Here is a 19,700-nt window from a genome sequence, read left to right on the forward strand (position 1 = left end):
GTATGTATTCAAAGGTTAAGATTCAATGAAATTAATTTTTTTTACTGTATCAAGGACATTAACAATTTTTAAAAAAAACTCAGATTATGACTGCCAAGAATATGGCACTAGTATGATTTGGTTTCTTTTACTGCCTTTATTTGTGGTAAGATGCCAGCACTTTTACAACCACCATTGCTCTTTCAGTGTTAAGTGCAAGCGTCAACATAGTAAGAGAGACAAGTAACAACGTGGTATTATTATGAAGATAGTTTTGCCCTCATAACATCCCTGAAAGAGTCTCAGAGCCCTCTCCTCCTCCACCTGTAGGCCTGTATATTGCACTTCTGCATAGCTAGAAAATCAATGATCAGCACTTGTCTTTTAAAAGTCCAAGAAAATAGTTATATATTTTTCAAAGCAAACATGATTTATACTGAGATTTGTTTGCAAAAAGGCTTGAGGCAAGGAAAAATATGTTACCAAGATAATAAAATTTGATAATTAGCAGAATTTCTGATTTTCTTAAAACTAATTTTAATCATTTGAGATGATTTTTACAGTTCTCTAATTGGTAGGTATTGTATTATATCTTTGGACAACCCAAATCATGTAAGTTTTTATAGCAAATTTATGGCAAAGTATATGTGGATGCTTATGTTCTGAAATGGTTAATAAGAATTTTCACTTGCAGGTGCCCGGGAGTATCATGTCCAGTTTTTTAGCAACCAGCCCGAGAGGGCATGGGTTCATGAAAAGCGGGTACGAGAGTATAAAGGTCATAAACAGTATGAGGAGTTACTGGCTGAAGCAACCAAACAAGCCAGCAATCATTCTGAGAAACAAAAGGTAACTGACACTTTATTAATACTATCACTCAAATGTGGTTGGATGTAATAATTTGGAATTTTTCATATTTGAATTCAGACAATTGTTAGAATGTGTGTTAACTCCTTGAAGCTACTGTGTTGTATAAGCAAAATTACAGTACTATTGAAAACTATAACATTAATACAATGTTGATTCTGTTTTGAATTGGATTAATGTACTTAAATCTGGTAGATCTAATGAAATGTGGGTTTTGCCTTGGTTTTTTCCCTCATTTCATAATTTTTTCTTAATTCTCTTGTTTTCATTTAGCAGAATTATTTGATGAATGTAGTTTTAAAAATATTTGCTGAGACAGGTGCTATTTTAAATTATTAATTTTAATAATTCCTTTAATCTTTGTAACATAAATGGGGTAGATACTATTACTTGTGTCTGCACAGATGGAGAAATTGTTACCTAAAAAACTTAAGTAACTGGTTCAGTCAAGGTCACACAAATGATGGAACCAAGAAATATGTTTGACGTGGTAGTAGGTATTTTAGTATTTGGCTGAAATTTTTGTTCTAGTTGAGATTTTTAATCAACCTATTTTAGTGTGGGTCTCTTGTGATTCAGAACTTTGTCATTTGCTAAATTTTTTCACAAAGGGGTTGATTACTTTTATCAGACTGAACATTTTACAGATTTAGATATCAGCATTCAACATATGGCTAAAGAAGCCATTTAACAGCTTCATTAGTTGATTTCTGCATACCTGAGCCGCCTGTAATCCCCTGGATAATTTTTTTTTTTTAAATATTTATTTATCCGTACAAGCACTGGGTACAGTCAGAAGCGCGGGAGGGTGAGAGAATTCACCAGAGTCAGAGCAGGGAGCAGAGCAGGCAGAAGGACCTAAGTACACTGCCTAGGGGAGCGGTGGGTGGCAGGAGAGGTCTGTGCGCCATGCGGGACCCTCCTCCCGTGGCCGGGGAGCAGCCGGGGATCGAACTGGCGTCACAGAGGCTGCGGGCAGCTTCGCAACCCAGCGCTCAACCGCTGCGCCACCGGGGAGGCCCATGGATAATTCTTAATTGCTTTGGTGATCTCGTATACCTTTATTTAAAGTTTTCTCTTTTTTCTTGTCAATTCAAAATCTTCTGATTAGCTGTGGACAGCGACCTATAGAAACTAGTTCAGGTTTATTTTTTTTCTCATCCATTCGTGCTTTTCTATGTGTTGTCAGCTTTCACTTGTTTCCTAGCCTCTCTCCTTTCTCTTCATCTTGTCTGTGTTTGCATTATGATCAAACTAGCAGCACATTTTACAGTGCTTGCTTTTTACCATTTAGCTTTGTTGTGTTCTTGGTAGCACTGTGAGCATAGGGTATCATTTTTAATGTTGGTGTTTTATTGGCCACGGAAAGTAAGTATTTCTATAATCTTCTCTTTGCCCTCATTATTGCTAGCTTTTTCATGAATATGATGTGAGATGAGTGACTCCCTCTTTAAGGGATTTGTTCAGCAGAGTGGTCCACAAAGGAGGATTTATAGAAGAGTAGGCCTGCATGTCATCTTATAGTGGTTTATCAGAATTATGGAGCTAGAACATTTCATTTATTTGACTGAAGAACCTGAAGACTTTTATGCATACCTAGAAAGAGTACATGGGAAATGCTAATTGACTTAAATGTACCTATTAGAGCATGTCCGATTATGTTATTGTATTATTATTTTTTTTTAAGATTCGGAAACCCCGACCTCAGAGAGAACGTGCTCAGTGGGATATAGGCATTGCTCATGCTGAGAAAGCATTGAAAATGACCCGAGAGGAAAGGATAGAACAATATACTTTTATCTATATTGATAAACAGCCTGAGGAGGCTTTATCCCAAGCAAAAAAGAATGTTGGCTCCAAAGCTGAAGTTAAAAAAACTCGAAGACCAAGATCAGTGCTGAATACTCAGCCAGAACAGACCAATGCTGGTGAGGTACCTTCCTCACTATCAAGTACTGAAAATCGGAGACATAGCCAGAGGCGGCATACAAGTGTGGAAGAGGAAGAAGCACCTCCTGTTAAAATTGCCTGGAAAACAGCAGCAGCAAGGAAATCCTTACCAGCTTCAATTACAATGCACAAAGGGAGCCTGGATTTGCAGAAATGTAACATGTCTCCAGTTGTGAAAATTGAACAAGTGTTTGCTCTTCAGAATGCTACAGGAGATGGGAAATTTATTGACCAATTTGTTTATTCAACAAAGGTACCTCTTTTTTTTTTCACGAATTTCTTGGCGGGATGATATTTAATAGGTAGTCAATCTTGGCATTTAAACAAAAAACAAGAAACCCAAAATTATAGTTTATGTAGCTTTTGTAGCCACTGCATTAAAAATGTGCGGTAAGTTTACTCTGTTTTAGATAGGGCAAAAAAGACATGGGCAAAAGGGCTATAGTTCCCCCCCCCCCTTTTGTAATATCCCCATCTGTACTAGATTAATCTTGAACTGTGTAGCCAAAATTGAGCTTAGGTTCCTACAGTTGTGGGGAAAAAACTGGGCACTTTGCCTATTTCTAGTTTGTATAGTTAGTTTTTCCTAGATGCAAAGTGTGCTTCTTGTGAAATCATTTTTGTCTATTATGGAATTAACCATTGTAATAATTATACCTGCTGATCTGTTTGATTGCACCAGCAGTTTTGTTAGGCCCATGTTGACTTAGGATATCTAAATGCATTTTAGAGAAATGACAGAACTGTGATGGTTCTGTAACAGTTAAATACAGTGATAATTTGGAAAAGGGTGAAAATAGCTTCTTCAAATAGAGTGTCTTCATCAGCCCATTTTGGGCACTTATACTTTTGCCTAAAGATTTTGAAATTCTTTCCTAACATTTGTAATATTTCATATATCCCTGCACTAGCCTTCCAATCCAAACCACAATTTTGGGTTTGTAAATTCAATTTAGTGGAACCTCGGGGATGTATACTTTCAAAGATTTCAGTATCTATTTCCTAACATCATCATATATACATTAAAATAATGAAGTATGCCTCATTAGTTGTATATTTTCCTAGAAAGTAGTGTAAGCACCCTCTATTAGCCTGTTTCTGCTTATAGGTTCAACCAATTGTGGTAAGGTTAAGCTGCTTGTAAAAATTTTAAGGTACAAAACCCACTTGGGGGAGCTTCCCTGGGGGAGCTTCACAGGCGTTAAAGTCTCAGTGCTATCAAGCTATTGCCAGTCCTGTGGTCTGAGTTCCATCCCCACCAGGGTACTAACCAACATAGTTCAGCAGACCTCTCCTGTCTCTTCCGCTGCTCTCCTCAGCAATGTATTTTAATAGATCTGCCTGTTCTGCTCCCCACTCTGTCTCTGGTGAATCCTCTCAACCCCTGTACCTCTGACCTACACCCCAGTTCTTGCATGCATAAATAAAATTTAAAAAAAAAAATCTTCAGGGCCTGCCTGGTGGCACAGGGGGTTGAGCGCAGCGCTGTGAAGCCGTTCCCAGCCTCTGCAGCACCGGTTCGATCCCTGCCAGCCAGCAAGGTTCCCATATGGCGAGCAGACCTCTCCTGTGTCGCCCGCTGCTCCCCTCAGTAGTGTATTTCTTAAGTCCGCCTGCTCCGTTCCCCGCTCTGTCTCTGGTGAATCCTCTCACCCTCCCCCACATCTGGCCTGTACTCCGGCTCTTGTATAAATAAAATAAATCTTAAAAAAAAAAATCTTCAAAACCCACTTGGTTCTGTTGAATGAATGTTTTGCATCTTTTTTTTTTTCACTGCAAATTGGCTTCATTTTTGAGTTGGTTTGATCTACGTTTGGATGCATAAATCAAACTTTGTCACCTCCTCCAAAGAGTGCTATTTTAAATGAAATTCAATATAAAACTGGTCTTTTCAAAATGAAGGCTTTAAAAATACAAACATGCAACTATATATATATTATAAATCACTCCTTTGTTTCATTGCATTAGAAATACCTAAAATGTGACAGAACTGTAATTGTACCTACTTTCTGTCTGTTCTGACTGCTTATTGGCCACATTTTGGTAACCATAAATGGCATATTTCTATATCGAAGAATATTTTGTCTTTTAAGATGTGGTGACACATCTACCTATGTAATAATGTGTTTTACCAAATGAAAATGACTTAGAGTTCTCTTACTGTTATATTCAAGACAGAGAATATTTTGATTTTGACAGAAAATTAGATGACATAGTTTCATTTTTTAGTGTTATTAGTTTTTTTTCCTACATACTCTACATTGGGCGTTTAGAAAACATACTGATAACTAAATAAAATCTTTCTGATAATGGTTAAGATAATTCACTCTAATCAGACTATATAAAAATCAAGCAAACTGTGATCATCTTAAACTATATTTCTAAACCAGTGATGCCATTTGCCTGCTAATCACCAATTTTTTAATTTGCCTTATTTTTAAGGGAATTGGTAATAAAACAGAAATAAGCGTCAGAGGACAAGACAGACTTATAATTTCTACACCAAACCAGAGAAATGAAAAGGCAACTCAGAATATATCGTCTCCTGAACCAACATCTGGTCTTACAGGTTGGTGTGAGTGAAGAATGTATGAATCTATTTTGAGAGGTCATAGTTTTGTTCTGTGATAATACGATAGCTATGTGTGTAAGAAACTTTTAGTTGTCAAAATCAAATTATATTTAAAAAAATTAAATTATAAAATCAGTAATTTCAATAGGAAAGATTGGTTGAGGGGCTAATAAAGACCTTTTTTCATAGCAATAGTCACTTTTCCAATAGAAGTTTAAATAACAGGAGGGTTCTGTAATTAAGAGTGTAGTTATGAAATCTGCACATAAGTGAGTACATGGACCATTTGATTATCTATCTTTGCACTTACTTTTCCAGCATTGTCAAAACATTCTTAATATTTTCTCCCTTGTCCCCTGTTGGAAACATTAGTAGCTGCCCAGGCTTTTTTCATATTTCTTAGGTGTGCTATATGTTAGCAGCTAAGGACCTAGGACCTAACTCTTCTATTATTGTTTATTCTCTGATTAACAGATACCAAGAATTGAAAATCAAACTGTATTATTCTTGCTTAAAAGAAAAATGCCTATATTCAGGAATATTGTCCCTTTGGAATGGTCAAAGTAATTTTTATAAAAAGACTTAACTGAGGATCATTTTAACTGTCTGTTTCATGCAGTTATCAAGAAAAGAGTTAAATATTACCTAGCTTGGTCACTGAGAATCTTAATAAAGGAGAAAGGAATTTAGTTCTTTGTTCTTTTAAATTTTTTTGCAATCTAGTAAGTGACCAAATAATTTTCCAGAAAGTATTGAAGTCTTATAACCGAAGGTAATAATCTTGAATTAGCTGTAACTCAGGCAAATCTGTGATTGTATGGTAACAAGGGACAATTTTTTTTTTTTGTGGAACCCTCGCCGGTGGCTGGGAGTGGGGGGGGGACTGGTGCTGCAGAGGCTGTGGGCAGCCTGGCAGCTCAGCGCTCAACTGCTGGGCCACCAGGGTAGGCCTGTGGCAAATATGTTTTTTAAGGGAACTTTTGAGTAAGATTCTTATAAAAGGTAAATAAAATAATCATTTTTTAGGAAAGATTGGGCTAGCTTCCTTTAAGAAAAATATGGGGCCTTCAGGACAGGGAGAGGTAGTGGCAGAGGGCATGGGGCATATATTGGATAGATCATGTTAAAGAGTATGCCTTTATCCAAAATTGGGTTGGGAAAGGGAGCTGTGTTGCAGAAAGAAGGGAGTGGCTAAGTTCACAACAAGATTTGCAGCTTCTATAATTTCAAAATATTGCATTAAAAGTGAAATTATAACAGACTTAGGTTTTGCATTAATTAGTTATCATTAAAAATGTTCCCTTCTTTGTGTATTAAAAAATATTTGGCCTCACCTACCCATAGTTATCATTTTATTATCTTTACACTACACAATTGTTAATTTGAATGTAAGCATGGTACTTAAGCTAGGAGAATCTTTATTTAAACATCTAATCCTAACTAGGGGAAAAGTCAATTTTTTATTTAGTAGTACAGTGATTTTAAATATTTTGTTTATTTTTAACGAAGCTTGGTTTTTCCTTACCTGCAACTACTAAACATTTTTTAATGCTCTTTTCATTGTAAGATTTAAGTTCTGCTATGAATTGTTTATTCTTAAAGTGAAAGATAAAATGCAAGGTTCTAATTCTTTGTATCTGGAAAAAGGTAGCCTACTTCCTTCCTTAGGCATACATACGATAATTAGGTTGTAAATTAATATTAGAACCTTAATTTAGGGATTAGTGTTCCACAACTTTGACTTAGTTTTCCCTTCAGAAATCAATTGCATCATTATCTCAGTTGGTGTTAAATACTTTGGGAGAATTCTTGAGCTTTTTCCTAATAAGCAGGTGAGATACACATTCATTTCTATAGTTTGAAAAATTGCATTTATACTAGATTTCTAAGCTATTTTCTAAAAAGTCATGTTGCTTTAGATCAAATGTTATCTGCACTTGATGGAAAATTATAGTCATCATCAAAACAAAGATTTTTTTTTGTTTGTCTTAGGCAGATCTATTTCATTTTCCTGTTCCCTGATGTAGGTACTTGAATATTGATGACTATTCTAAAGTATGGATCTCTGGATATTCAGGTGTTTATAAGGGTAGTGTATCTGTTGTCCAACACTTTCATCAGTATAAAGATGAGTGAGGGTAAAGGAAGGAGCCAATATCTTCATTTTTGATTTTCCTCCTAGAAATAACCATAGCTCAGTAGCAATATATAATGATCAAACTCCCCATTCCTTCTCACAAACAAAAATAGTGGAATCCTTCTTTGATTTGGCATTGTGCTATGATGAAGGAAACCATTTACATAACCAAGAGCAATGAAATCAGAAAATAAATAAGCTGATATGGCAGGCTTTATTTAAATAGCTTCTGACTGATTTTATAGGTCTTAGTAGCTTTTCCCTTGGCAAATGAAAGATGATTTATTTTCTAAGAAGGACCATTTAGGTGGTCCAAGCAATGAAAAGATGAAGAACAGCTGCACTGAAGGTATCATTCCTTCTCAGGATCACAGAATGAAATCATCCCTGACTTAGTGTTCTTTCAAGTTGTGGTCTTCAATCTATGTTTTATCCTTTCCAAAAATGGGGTCCATGTGAGTTTTCTTCTGTTTACTTTCAAAGAATTTTACTGTTTAAAAATCTTAATAGCTTATTATTTTACTATTTAACATGAAAAAGCTTGATAATTTGTTTTAACTGGTTTTCTTTGACTTTCTAAAGCATAACAATTCCCTTTATATTCAAATTAACAATTTAGATTTGGTCACATTTTTGTGCCTTTCCTGCTTTTTTTCCTTTGGCTAATACCAATCGTAAAACATAAAAGCATACGAATCATTGTTAAGTTTTTTACATGTAGAATTTAATTCATTTGTTAAAATGCAAAATATGTAGTACTGGTTGAATTTTGAACCAATAATTCCTAATGTCAACTGGTTAATGAAGTCATTTCATCCTTCCCCTCAATCATAGTTACCTAAATGAACATACCTGCCTTTAAAATTAAACTGTTTCTCTGCTGTTGCTATTTTTAGTTAGAATTTATAATTTTAGTACATCTTTATCTGTATAATTTAGGGTCCTTAATGAATTCCCAATTTCAACCTATCAACCTTTACAGTTTGAGCTATAAAAATATTGTCTGTGTTCCCAAGACCAAATAAATGGATTAGAAATTAGGGAATTTGGTCAAATCTTAAATTATATAAATGTCATATATTTATCCTTAACGCATCCTTAGGCATTCTTAAGAGATCCTTAAATGAGTCTTTGTGTTAATCATCCCTTAGGCTCAGTAGAAAAGAAGCAACAGAGAAGATCAATTAGAACACGATCTGAATCAGAGAAATCCACTGAGGTTGTGCCAAAGAAGAAGATCAAAAAGGAGCAGGTTGGCTTCCTACATGTAGAGAGTTAATACATTATATTTGTAAATGTTGTGGCTTCTATTGATATCTTAAAAGAAAGAGAAACTTTTTCCACACTGGGTTTCCTTTCTGGACTATGTTATGCTTCTCTATGGTGAGTTCCAGAACCTAATTCTAACAGCCATCTCTGTGATTCTGCTTCAAGCATTTTCACAGAAAACAGTCAGGCGTCAGGAGATGGGAAGCCAGTGGTGCAAGACTCTTAAAGAATCCTCATATTTAATTTGAAATTTCTGTTATGAGAAAAATGATTTCATGTTTTCATGATTTTTATTTGGAACCATCATTGAGTTCCCTTTTTTCCTTAATTTTGATTTTTGGTTTAAGCTGCTGGTATGTTGTTTTATTTTTTAAACAAATCTAATTTATAAGAAGTATATTTAAGAAACATAATCATAGATCGTCTGATTTTTCTGTTGGCATGACAGATTTTTTGGAATGTTATTTTCCCAGTGGAATGGCACTCACCTATTACTGGGTTATCAGATACACACTATTTAAGTGAAAAAAAAAAAAAAAAAAGAGGAGGGGCATTTGAAGGGTCCTAAACCTTTGTAATCAATGTAGTTATATATATATATTAAATAACCTTTTCAAAGAAATTTTTAGAAACCATTACTCATTTAAATTAAATTCACAATAGAATTTTTTCCTAATTTTTTTAAAGTGGAATAATATTCATTTTTACAGCCCAGACAGCTGCAATTAAATAAAAAAAATTCTGAATAATGTTAGTCCCAACAAGCTATATATTTTTAAACTGCTTAATATGGAAGAGTGTGGACTTTTCTATTTAAATTATTTCCTTCATAATTTTAAACTCTGAAACTTACAAGGTGAATCTGTTGGTATACAATGGTAGCATCAAGCATGTAAAACCATTTTCCCAGAAATATTAAACTAAAATTTTAAAAATATACTAATTTGTCATTTATTTACCATAATTAACTTTCATACATAGGAAATCATATTCCAAAAAATCTTTCTAAGCTCTTGCAAATCTACAGTATTCATTACCAAAATGAATTTGTGATTTTGCCAGCTGGTTCCCAAATTCAGTCTGTGACCAGTCAGTTTAAAATTAATAAGCAGAATGAGTGCAAAAATGGGACAAATTGTTAATGCCACTGTGTTATAGTAAGTAGTAGATCAATACCAGTGATTGTTTAGAAGATTTTATATTTGTATTACTAATTGTATCTTATAAAAGCACTTCTGTTGTATGTTTTTTTACTTGCTGTAAAAAAAAATAAAATTTTTTTTAAAAAGCTTAGAACAATCCTTACATATTTACAAAATGTGTTTCAACATGCATATTTCACCACTTCTTAAAGAAACATAAAATTCAATTCATAGCTTAAACAGGAACTCCTCCAAACAGCATCCTCTCTTTAATTACAATGGTCCTCAAATTACCACGTGTTTTACATATACATTGGCAGAATAACTTCTGATCTCGCTCTCCTAATGTAGGATCAAGACACTGTTCATAAGACACTCAAGAAAGTGCTTTTGCAATATCACAAACTTATTTTCTTAAGTTTGTACTAGCAGCAAAAGTATTGAGCTTCCAGCTGTATGGAGCCCTGTAGCACTCTCTACAGAGAGGGTCCTGATTCCCAGCAACTTAGCTGTGAGTGCAGGCGCGGAAGGGTCTTAAAGTGGCGTGAGTTACATTAACCTGAGTATCATAGTAAGTAAAAATTTATCCTAACGTCTTTGGGGTGGGAGGGGTTTATAGCAACATTGGGGCTGGTTGCAGAAACAACCCCTCTCCTGCCTCCCAGACACTGAGGAAAGTATTTTTGTTCTCTTCATATACCAAGGGTATGGTGGGAAAAGTCTGCTAGAGAGCATGTGGCTGTGTGTTGTCACTTGGTATTCAGCACAGGCAGCGAGGCTTTAACCCTACCCGACCTCGAGACAGAGACTTTTACCCAGAATATGGGACTGAGTTCAGATTTCAGATACATTAATCACTCATCTTAACTTAGATTAATGAAAATATTATTTTTTCCCTCTGTTACTAAAAGTGAAAAAAATTTCTTGTTAATGCTGTATTTTTCTGTTCAAACAGGTTGAAACAGTTCCTCAGGCTACTGTGAAGACTGGATTACAGAAAGGTGAGTTATTATAATGTGGCTTTGCATTTCCTTGATTAAAACCAATTTTTAAGAATTATTTGTATTTCATGTATTTTTGTTTGTCTATGTTTAATCATTGTTGTTGCTCTTCAGTCAATAATTTGTGTGAAATTGCAGTATGCCCTAGTGTTTGTGTGTGTGTGTGTATGTGTGTGTGTGTGTGTTTGACTTACAGAATTTATCTTATTCTGTACCTCCATGTAAAAAGTCATAATTGTTTTGGTAAATTGGAGAACACCATGTAGACTTGATACTGTTTCCAACTTTTCTCCATAAGATTCTGGGGTTTCACTGGTTCATAAACTAGGGATGTGACGAATCCACTTTTTTTGGTATTCGACTGAATACCGAATAGTAGCTATTAATGTTTGTCAAACATGGACAATGACAAATCAGACAAGACACCAGATTGAAAAAAAATCTTGCCACATTTATTTTTACAGTGCTGTAAAATCTTTTTGTAAATTAAAGTGATTCATGGCATATTTATGGCCATCATTAGATGACCTATGCAAATCTATTTGAAATATGCACAAAGTTTAAGAAACCTTAAACTTATATCTGTATTTTCTGTGTGCAATTTGACTACAGTACAAACTCCATAGCATGATTCGTGCGTTTTTGGTGAGATCATTCAAACTGTATTTAATACCTGTAGTTTACTCTGGGCAAATTGCATTATTTAAAAAAAAAAAAAAAACACACCAGCCTCTCTGCATTCTCGGGGAGAAGTCTGCAGCGATGGTCTCCGTGGAGATCCTCAGCAGAACTGAACAGCCTCTCGGAGGGAACACTGCTTGGCGGAGCTCCAAGAAAAGACATCGCGATCGCTGCGAGATTAGGAGGCCTGATTGCGTTGTGTTTCCACCATTCCACAGGGTCGGCGGACCGGGGAGTGCAGGGCTCTGTCAGATTCAGTGACAGCTCCGTCTCCGCAGCGATTGAGGAAACTGTGGACTGAGATTCCTGTACAATTTCATCCCAGAAACTCCAGACTTGTAGTCTCCATGCAAGATTTCTTTGTCGGCGGCTCGATAAACAGTTTCTTTGTTTTCAATTTTGATTTGCCAAACATCATTATTGGCATTTTCCTGCCTGGTTTCTTCTTCAAGACTCTGAACAATTGCTTTAACATTCAAATGATTTTTCTTTTTTTCGGTCTGAGCTGGATGGGTACAGCTTAAATCAGGGGTCCAGCCTAAAAACCATCGTTTAACTTACACTGATCAACATGGACTGTTTTTGTTTTTTGTTTTCAAATAAAGCATCATTAATGCACATCTGCAGGGTTTTGCCAAACAGCCCAAACTGTATACATTACAATCATTAAAAGTTCTTTTTTTTATTAGTGCCGTTATCATGGAGAACAGCATGACAGCTGTCTTTGGCAGTCTGTCATTTTTCTAGCATTTTCAGAAACTCATCGGAAATATGGCGGTACCTGTGTTTCCCTTGGAAAGCCTCTCAGTACAACACTCCTGTTCCTCTGTTAAAACTCCTTGTTAATCCAGTGATCTTGTAGGCCAAGGAAATATTTTGTGGTGGTGTTCTGGGTCCATACACCAGCAATGAAGGAGATAGATTTGTGTACTTGTGTTTTTTAATCAGCGTTAACATGGGCAGGCACCCTCATTTATAGATGTAAGGAAACATTCAGTGAAAAACTTGTAGAATGGGATGTGATAACAAGGTTCCAGTAATCTGAGCAGTCTAACGAGGCCCACATCCTCCACCACAGAACATGCTGTATACCAAGTGCTGCTCTCACTCAGCCTGTTGCGGATCTTCATGGCCTCAGGAGACTTGTTTCTCCGTGGTCTCTTCTGGACTGCACACTTCCACCATAGCTTGCTGGGCTGATCTAGATGTCTGTTTGTTGTATGGAAATTTTGGGGGAAATATCCAAAACACAAACTGTGGGTTGAAATATTAACCGTCTCCTTGGTTCCTTGGTATTCACCGTGCCTGATCTGCACATTTCATCGTGGCTGTTTCTGTATAGCCTATACTGCATTAGCCCAAGAGATTGTTGCTTTGTAACTTTTTGCACTATTGTTTTGGCTGGATTTGTATTACACACAGTTTTAAAAAAAAATTCCACACTATTCTCTGCCTTTTTTTTTTTTTTTTCATATTCCTTCCCATACAAATTCCACATAAAGGCCTCTCATCCAGCTCTTCGTAATTTGGCTGCACTTGAACATTGATTGTCCGTTCACAACCCTCAGCAGTGTGCCTCCTAAATGGCATGACATATGTAGATATGCTGCAGCACTTGCTCATGGTCACAATAAATGCCACTTCACCAAGGAAGTCTCAGATGAACAATTATGAACATCCAAAATTTATGTGGGGGGCAATAATCAACTGAATTGCAAAATTCGGGGGAAAATGGCACTATCCGTGTACGAATCGAATACAAATCAAAGATTTGTCACATCCCTAATAAAAAGATGGAGATGTCTCTGCGACCATATTTGTAAGCTACACCAGTGTGTTGGGTTTATGTCTTCTTCCCCCCCTCCAAATTGAATGGTTCTTTGATTGCTCCAAATCAACTATCCTGCAGTTTTGATAAATTGATTCTTAGGTTGGAACTTGGGCTCTGTTTACTGAACATAATTTTAGAGCAGGAGCACCGAATTAAGTGTTTTTATAGAGCGGTTGTAAAATTAAATCACTCACTGTCAGGAAGGTCAGGAGCTTACGAAGTTTTGACTTATGATTTCAGTGTTACAAAGAGCTGTGCTTTTTTTACACTACAGATGAGTTTGGGGAAAGAAAATATTGTCCCACAGAAAAATTAAAACTTTAAGCACTATTTTAGGATTAATTTCAGTGTGTTGTATTAAGGTGCCAGCGAGATTTCAGATTCCTGTAAACCTCTAAAGAAAAGGAGTCGCGCCTCAACTGATGTAGAAATGACTAGTTCAGCATACAGAGACACATCTGACTCCGATTCTAGAGGACTGAGTGATCTGCAGGTAAATATGGCCAAGGGTCTGGGCACAGTGCTCTTTTTTGCTTTGCAAAACCAAGTAACAATGTTTGGCTTGACATATTTGGGAAGATTTTAAACATATGCATGAAAAAGAAATCATTGTGGTTATTTTATACCTTATAAGTACCTTCATTTTGCTGATCTCTCACATAAAGGAAACCTAGTTTGTTTCAAGCTTTTTGATTTGAACTACAGTTTCTCTCAAAACACCAAACTTATGATATCCAGGGGTTTTAGGAAGAAAGGAAAAGAGTTTGGATCAAGGTTTATTTGAGCAAGTCTTACTAGGGTTTTCATAATACCTAAGTTTGAGAAAAAAATTGTTTTTTTAAAAAAATGTGCTGTTTTCCATATAGGTAGGCTTTGGGAAGCAAGTAGATAGCCCTTCAGCTACTGCAGATGCAGACATTTCTGATGTGCAGTCTGTGGATTCAAGTTTTTCGAGAAGAGGCGCTGGAATGAGTAAGAAGGATACTGTGTGTCAGGTAGGCAAGTGACCTGTCCTGTAGGGTGAAACAGCTGCTATATTCTGCTAATAATATACTTATTTGTGTTCTAAGTGAATGACATTACTTTAAAGCTGCAGATCTGAAAGCCTTATCTAACTTTTTTTCTGAGTTGGAATGCTTACTTTTTATATGCGAAAGTTGTCTTGTGCTAATCTACTATTAATTGAAAGTAAATGGCAAATGACTGATTTCAAAAGCATTACTTAAACTTAAGTTGGTATTTTTTATTTTTTTTAAAGATTTATTTTTTATTTATACAATAGCTGGGGTACAGGCCAGAGGCACGGGAGGGTGAGAGGATTCACCAGAGACAGAGTGGGGAGCAGAACAGGCAGACAGACCGACAGCACTGAGGGGAGCATTGGGCACCGATGCGCCATATGGGAATCTCCCTGGCTGGCTGGGAATCGAACCTGCGCTGCAGAGGCTGCGGACAGCTTCACAGTGCTGTGCTTAACCCGCTGCGCCACCAGGAGGCCCAAGTTGGTACTTTTTAAATGTGTATTTAACATTTTTGAAAAATACTGTTTTGCCCTGTGAAGAAAAGTTAAAAGTATGCAGATTTCAAAGAAGGAATTATAAAAGATGAAGTATGTATGTGTTTTAAACTTTATTCCATATTGGGTCTGGAAATGATTATCTAGTTCAGCCATTCTCAAAGTGAGGGCTGAGGACAATGTGCATCTGCATTGTCAGGATCCTTCTTAGACACACAGATTCTTGGGCCCCATCACATACCTACTGGATCAGAAACTGGGAGGAGGGATCCAACAGTCTGTCTTAATGGAACGTCCATGTGATTATGGTGCTAGCTAAAGTTTGAGAACCATTGCCTTTTGCCATATTACAGATTTGTGAAAGCTCTGGTGATTCTCTGATTCCTTGTGAGGGAGAGTGCTGCAAATACTTTCACCTGGAGTGCCTAGGACTGACATCACTCCCTGATGGAAAGTTTATCTGCATGGAATGTAAAACTGGTAAGTTTTCTTACTTTCATAAATATGGAAAGATGACTAGAGAGGAATATGCAATGCCATCATCTCCCATGACGTCTAATTCACTAACTGCTTTTAATCTATCTCATATCCTCTCCTATAGGTATTTCAACAAATTAAGACCATTCAATGATTTGCATTCCTAAGATTAAAGAGCAGTTAGCAATGTTATGGTCTGATGTACTCCCACCAGTGCTTTTACCATAAAATATATCTACTCATTGAGATGTACTTGTTCTGTTCTATTGAAAGAGCTATATAAAGTGTGTATATGCAATTATTTTTCAGTTGGATTTGAGGATTTTGTGTTTAATAAATTGGTTTACAGCCTCTTTGATATTAATAAATTGGAATAAATGTCAGTCATAAACTATAACCATAATGATTGTAATTTTAGTAGAAAGATAGAATTACTGGAAATTGTTTTTAAAACATGGGAGTTTGGGAATCACCATTTATTTCTTACCTCCCCCATACATAGACTAGATTCTATCAAAATAATTGAAAAAGAAATATGCAAGTTTATATTTCTTCTCTTTGTAACCATAGTTCTAGTTAAGGTCAAAGAAAGTCAGAGTAGAGTTGTAACACAGTAAATGAAAAGTCTACCAGAGGTGGTATGATAGTGCCCCTCACAGCTGTGTTTTTGTGATTTTTTGTTTGTTTTTAATTCATTTTTGCTCTACTGAACTATGAGCCAATTGCATATCAAGTATTAATAATATGCTGATCAAGTATTTATAATATGCTAATATATAATAAATATTATATTTATAATATAAATATCAAGTATTTATAATATGCTCACTTCCTTTATTTGATCTTCACAGATATTTATGATTTTTGATTGTTGTCTCTTAAAATCCTTTTATTCTAAATTCCATTAGAGTAATAATTTTTTAGTTTGAAGTACGTCAACTGGCAACCTGGGGGTCAAATTATCTCCACGTCCTTTCCTTTGGCTCTCAAAATGTGTTTTGAAAGTCTGAACACGAATTGGGCATGCATTACTGGTATCCCATATTCCTTATCATTTTTTTTTTCTAAAACGCTGTCACTCCAGTCATTTATGTAACCTGCTTAACTCCTTAAACATTTGTTTGCTGTGATTTAGACTACTTATTAAAAGGACCATATATATCAGTATTAAAATACTGAGTACTTCTAACTTCCGGATGCATCAACACTCTGCCAACAAAAATTAGATATAGCTGTAAGGAAATTTAATGGGAAATTTGCTTTAAAAACAATAAAAAAAAACAAGTAGAACAAAATTGGAAAGCTTATACTTCATGATTTCAAAACTTACTGCAAAGCTACAGTAATTAAAGCAGTGTGGTACTGACATAAAGAGACATATAAGTCTATTCCATTGTATGGAAAGCCCGAAAATGAACATTGGCATATATGGTCAAATGATTTTTTGACAAGGTATAAAGGCCATTCAATAGAATAAGGACAGTCCTTTTCAACAAATGATACTGGAAAAATGGATATACACATTCAAAGAATGAAGTTTAACCTTTGCCTAATACCATAAACAAAAATTAATTCAAATGCATCAAAGACCAAAACATAAAAGCTAAAACTATAAAACTCTTGGAAGAAGACCTGGAAAAACAATCTATAACATTGGATGTGGCAGTGATTTCCTGGATATGATACCAAAGACACAGGCATAAATAAACAAACAAACAAACAAATAAATAAATAAATAGAACTTTATCAAAATTAAAAACTTTATATACCAAATGATGCTATCAACAGAGAGAAAAATCATCCCACAAAATGGGAGAAAATTTTTACAAATCATATGTCTGACAAAGGACTAATATCTGGAATATATGAATTCCTACAACTCAACAGCAGTAACAGCCAAAAAACCAAAACAGCTCTGTTCAAAATTAGGCAAAATACTTTCATAGACATTTCTTTAAAGACACACACACACATGCACACACACACACGGCTAATAAGCATGAAGAATGCTCAACATCGTTAGTAATCCAGGGAATGCAACTCAAAACCACAGAGAGATGCTACTTTACACTCATTAGGACAGCTATTATCAAAAATAAAACAGAAAACCACAAGTTTTGAGCAGAGTATGGAGAAATTGAAACCCTTACATATTATTGGTTAGAATATAAAATGGTATAGCCAATGTGGAAATTACTGTATGAACCAGCAATTCTTCCTCTGTGAATATACCTTAAAGAATTGAAAGCAGGGACTTAAGCACATATTCGTTGCAACATTATTCGTAACAGCCAGAAGAGTGGAGACAGCTCAAATAACCATCAATGGAAGAATGGATAAACAAAATGTGGTATGTACAGGCAATGGAATATTATTTAGCTTTAAAAAGAAATGAAATTTTAATACATGCTACAACATGGATTAACCTCAAAAACATCATTATGTTTTCATAATAAGGGAAATAAGCAAAACACAAAGGACGAATATTCCATGATTCCACTACTATGCATGATTAACTGTAGTTAGTGTAGGTAAATTCATGGAAAGTAGAACAGTTGTGGCGGGGAAGAGGAGCTTTTTGGTATATAGTGTTTCAATATGGGATAATAAAAAAATTCTGGAGATGGTTGCAGATATGTGAATGTACTTAATGTCTCTGAAGTATACACTTAAAAATGGATAAAATGGTAAATTTTGTGTTATATATTTAACTACAATTTTAAAATTACATTTCAGCTTTTGATTTCAATTCATTATTACATGAAAATTAGTTTATACTATTTGGTATCTTTTAAACATAGGATTAAGACTCAGGTTTTTCAAATCATTATTTAAGGTCTTAGGAAATTTTCTTATGTTTATCAAAATATGTACACTTTATATATGAAAAGTATTATAGCATACATAAGTTCTTATAAAGTATTTACATTTGCCCTTTTGAATAAAATGTATCACTTGAAATTTTATTTGTTATTTGTCTAGATGAAGGCCATATCCTAGTGAGAAGGAGGTGTATTAGAAGTATCATATGCTATAATTTTAAACATAAGTCTTAAAAGGTTTTCATCACTCAGCTCTCTATTAATATAACAGTATCATTAGTTATAATAATTTTTCTTTATTTTATACTCACTTTGATCATTATGAAAGTGAAAGCCTCTTTTTACATACAGAAGTTTTTGCATTAGATAAAATTGTAAAGTCAAACCTCTTAAGATAATTTTCTTCAATTTTAAAATTTCTAAATTATTTTATTTTTAATTTTTTTAAAAGATTTATTTATTAATATATACAAGAGCTGGGTACAGGTCAGAGATGCAGGGGGTAAGAGGATCCACCAGGGGCAGAGTGGGGAATAGAACAGGCAGATTGACTGAAATACACTGCTGAGGGGAGCAGCGCCTGAGTCAGGAGAGGTCTGCCTCGCCATGTGGGTTTCTCCCTGGCCTGGCCGGCCTGGGATTGAACCTGTGCTGCAGAGGCTGCGGATTATTTCATAGTGCAGTGCTTAACCCCTTGCGCCACCAGGGAGGCCCTAATTTTTTTTTAAAGATTATTTATGCATATAAGAACTGGGGTACAGGCTAGAAGTGTCAGGGGAAGGGGTGAAAGGATTCACCAGAGACAGAGTGGGGAACAGAACAGGCAGAACTACCGAAATACACTGCTGAGGGGAGCAGCAGGTGAATCAGGAGAGGTCTGCCGCGCCATGTGGGCAATTCCCTGGCTGGGGATCGAACTCATGCTGCAGTGACTGTGGACAGATCATAGGCTGCATGCTAACTCCTTGCGCCATCAGGGACGCCCAAGATTTCTAAAAGCTACTTTTAAAAAATATTATTTCATGGGGCCTTCCTGGTGGTCTAGGGGTTAAGTCATCACTACAGCCTGAGTTTGATCCCTGGTCAGGGAACTGACCCACATATGGCACAGCAGACCTCTCCTGTTTCACTGCTGTGCCCCTTAGCAGTATATTTCAATCAATCCGCCTGTTCTACTCCCCACTCTTTCTATGGTAAATCCTCTTACACACACACATCTGTTCTTTTATGCAAAAATAAATAATACACCCCAGTTCTTCTATGCAAGAATAAATTTTAAAAATTTAAAAATATTATTTCATATCTACATGCATATAAATATAATTTGAAATTATATCTATACATCAGGACAAAAATACTCTGCTGTATTTCTAAAAATTTTGCTTATTGTTTCTATAACAAAAAACAGTGGGTGAAAAACATGAAAATCACAGCTGAATCTGCTAACTTAAAAAAA

At 35.5% G+C, this 19,700-nt stretch overlaps 1 protein-coding gene across 2 annotated transcripts in view; it reads left to right on the plus strand.

Moving 5' to 3' along the window:
• The window catches only part of NSD3 (nuclear receptor binding SET domain protein 3), a gene marked incomplete at its 3' end in the record, with an annotated part of 66,633 nt that overhangs the window by 15,094 nt on the left and 31,839 nt on the right, over nucleotides 1-19,700 (plus strand). Inside the window, exons 4-11 of one of the 2 annotated variants that reach the window (XM_084232837.1) lie at nucleotides 674-828; nucleotides 2,534-3,049; nucleotides 5,239-5,371; nucleotides 8,663-8,757; nucleotides 10,872-10,917; nucleotides 13,792-13,922; nucleotides 14,296-14,424; nucleotides 15,299-15,425. In XM_084232837.1, the coding sequence (XP_084088963.1) occupies nucleotides 674-828; nucleotides 2,534-3,049; nucleotides 5,239-5,371; nucleotides 8,663-8,757; nucleotides 10,872-10,917; nucleotides 13,792-13,922; nucleotides 14,296-14,424; nucleotides 15,299-15,425 (1,332 nt within the window). Of the gene's footprint in view, nucleotides 1-673; nucleotides 829-2,533; nucleotides 3,050-5,238; nucleotides 5,372-8,662; nucleotides 8,758-10,871; nucleotides 10,918-11,816; nucleotides 11,900-13,791; nucleotides 13,923-14,295; nucleotides 14,425-15,298; nucleotides 15,426-19,700 lie in introns of those variants that run through there. The other variant, XM_084232838.1, reaches the window with a different exon arrangement.

Source organism: Talpa europaea (assembly GCF_964194135.1).
Source record: "Talpa europaea genome assembly, chromosome: 4".
NCBI lineage: Eukaryota > Metazoa > Chordata > Mammalia > Eulipotyphla > Talpidae > Talpa > Talpa europaea.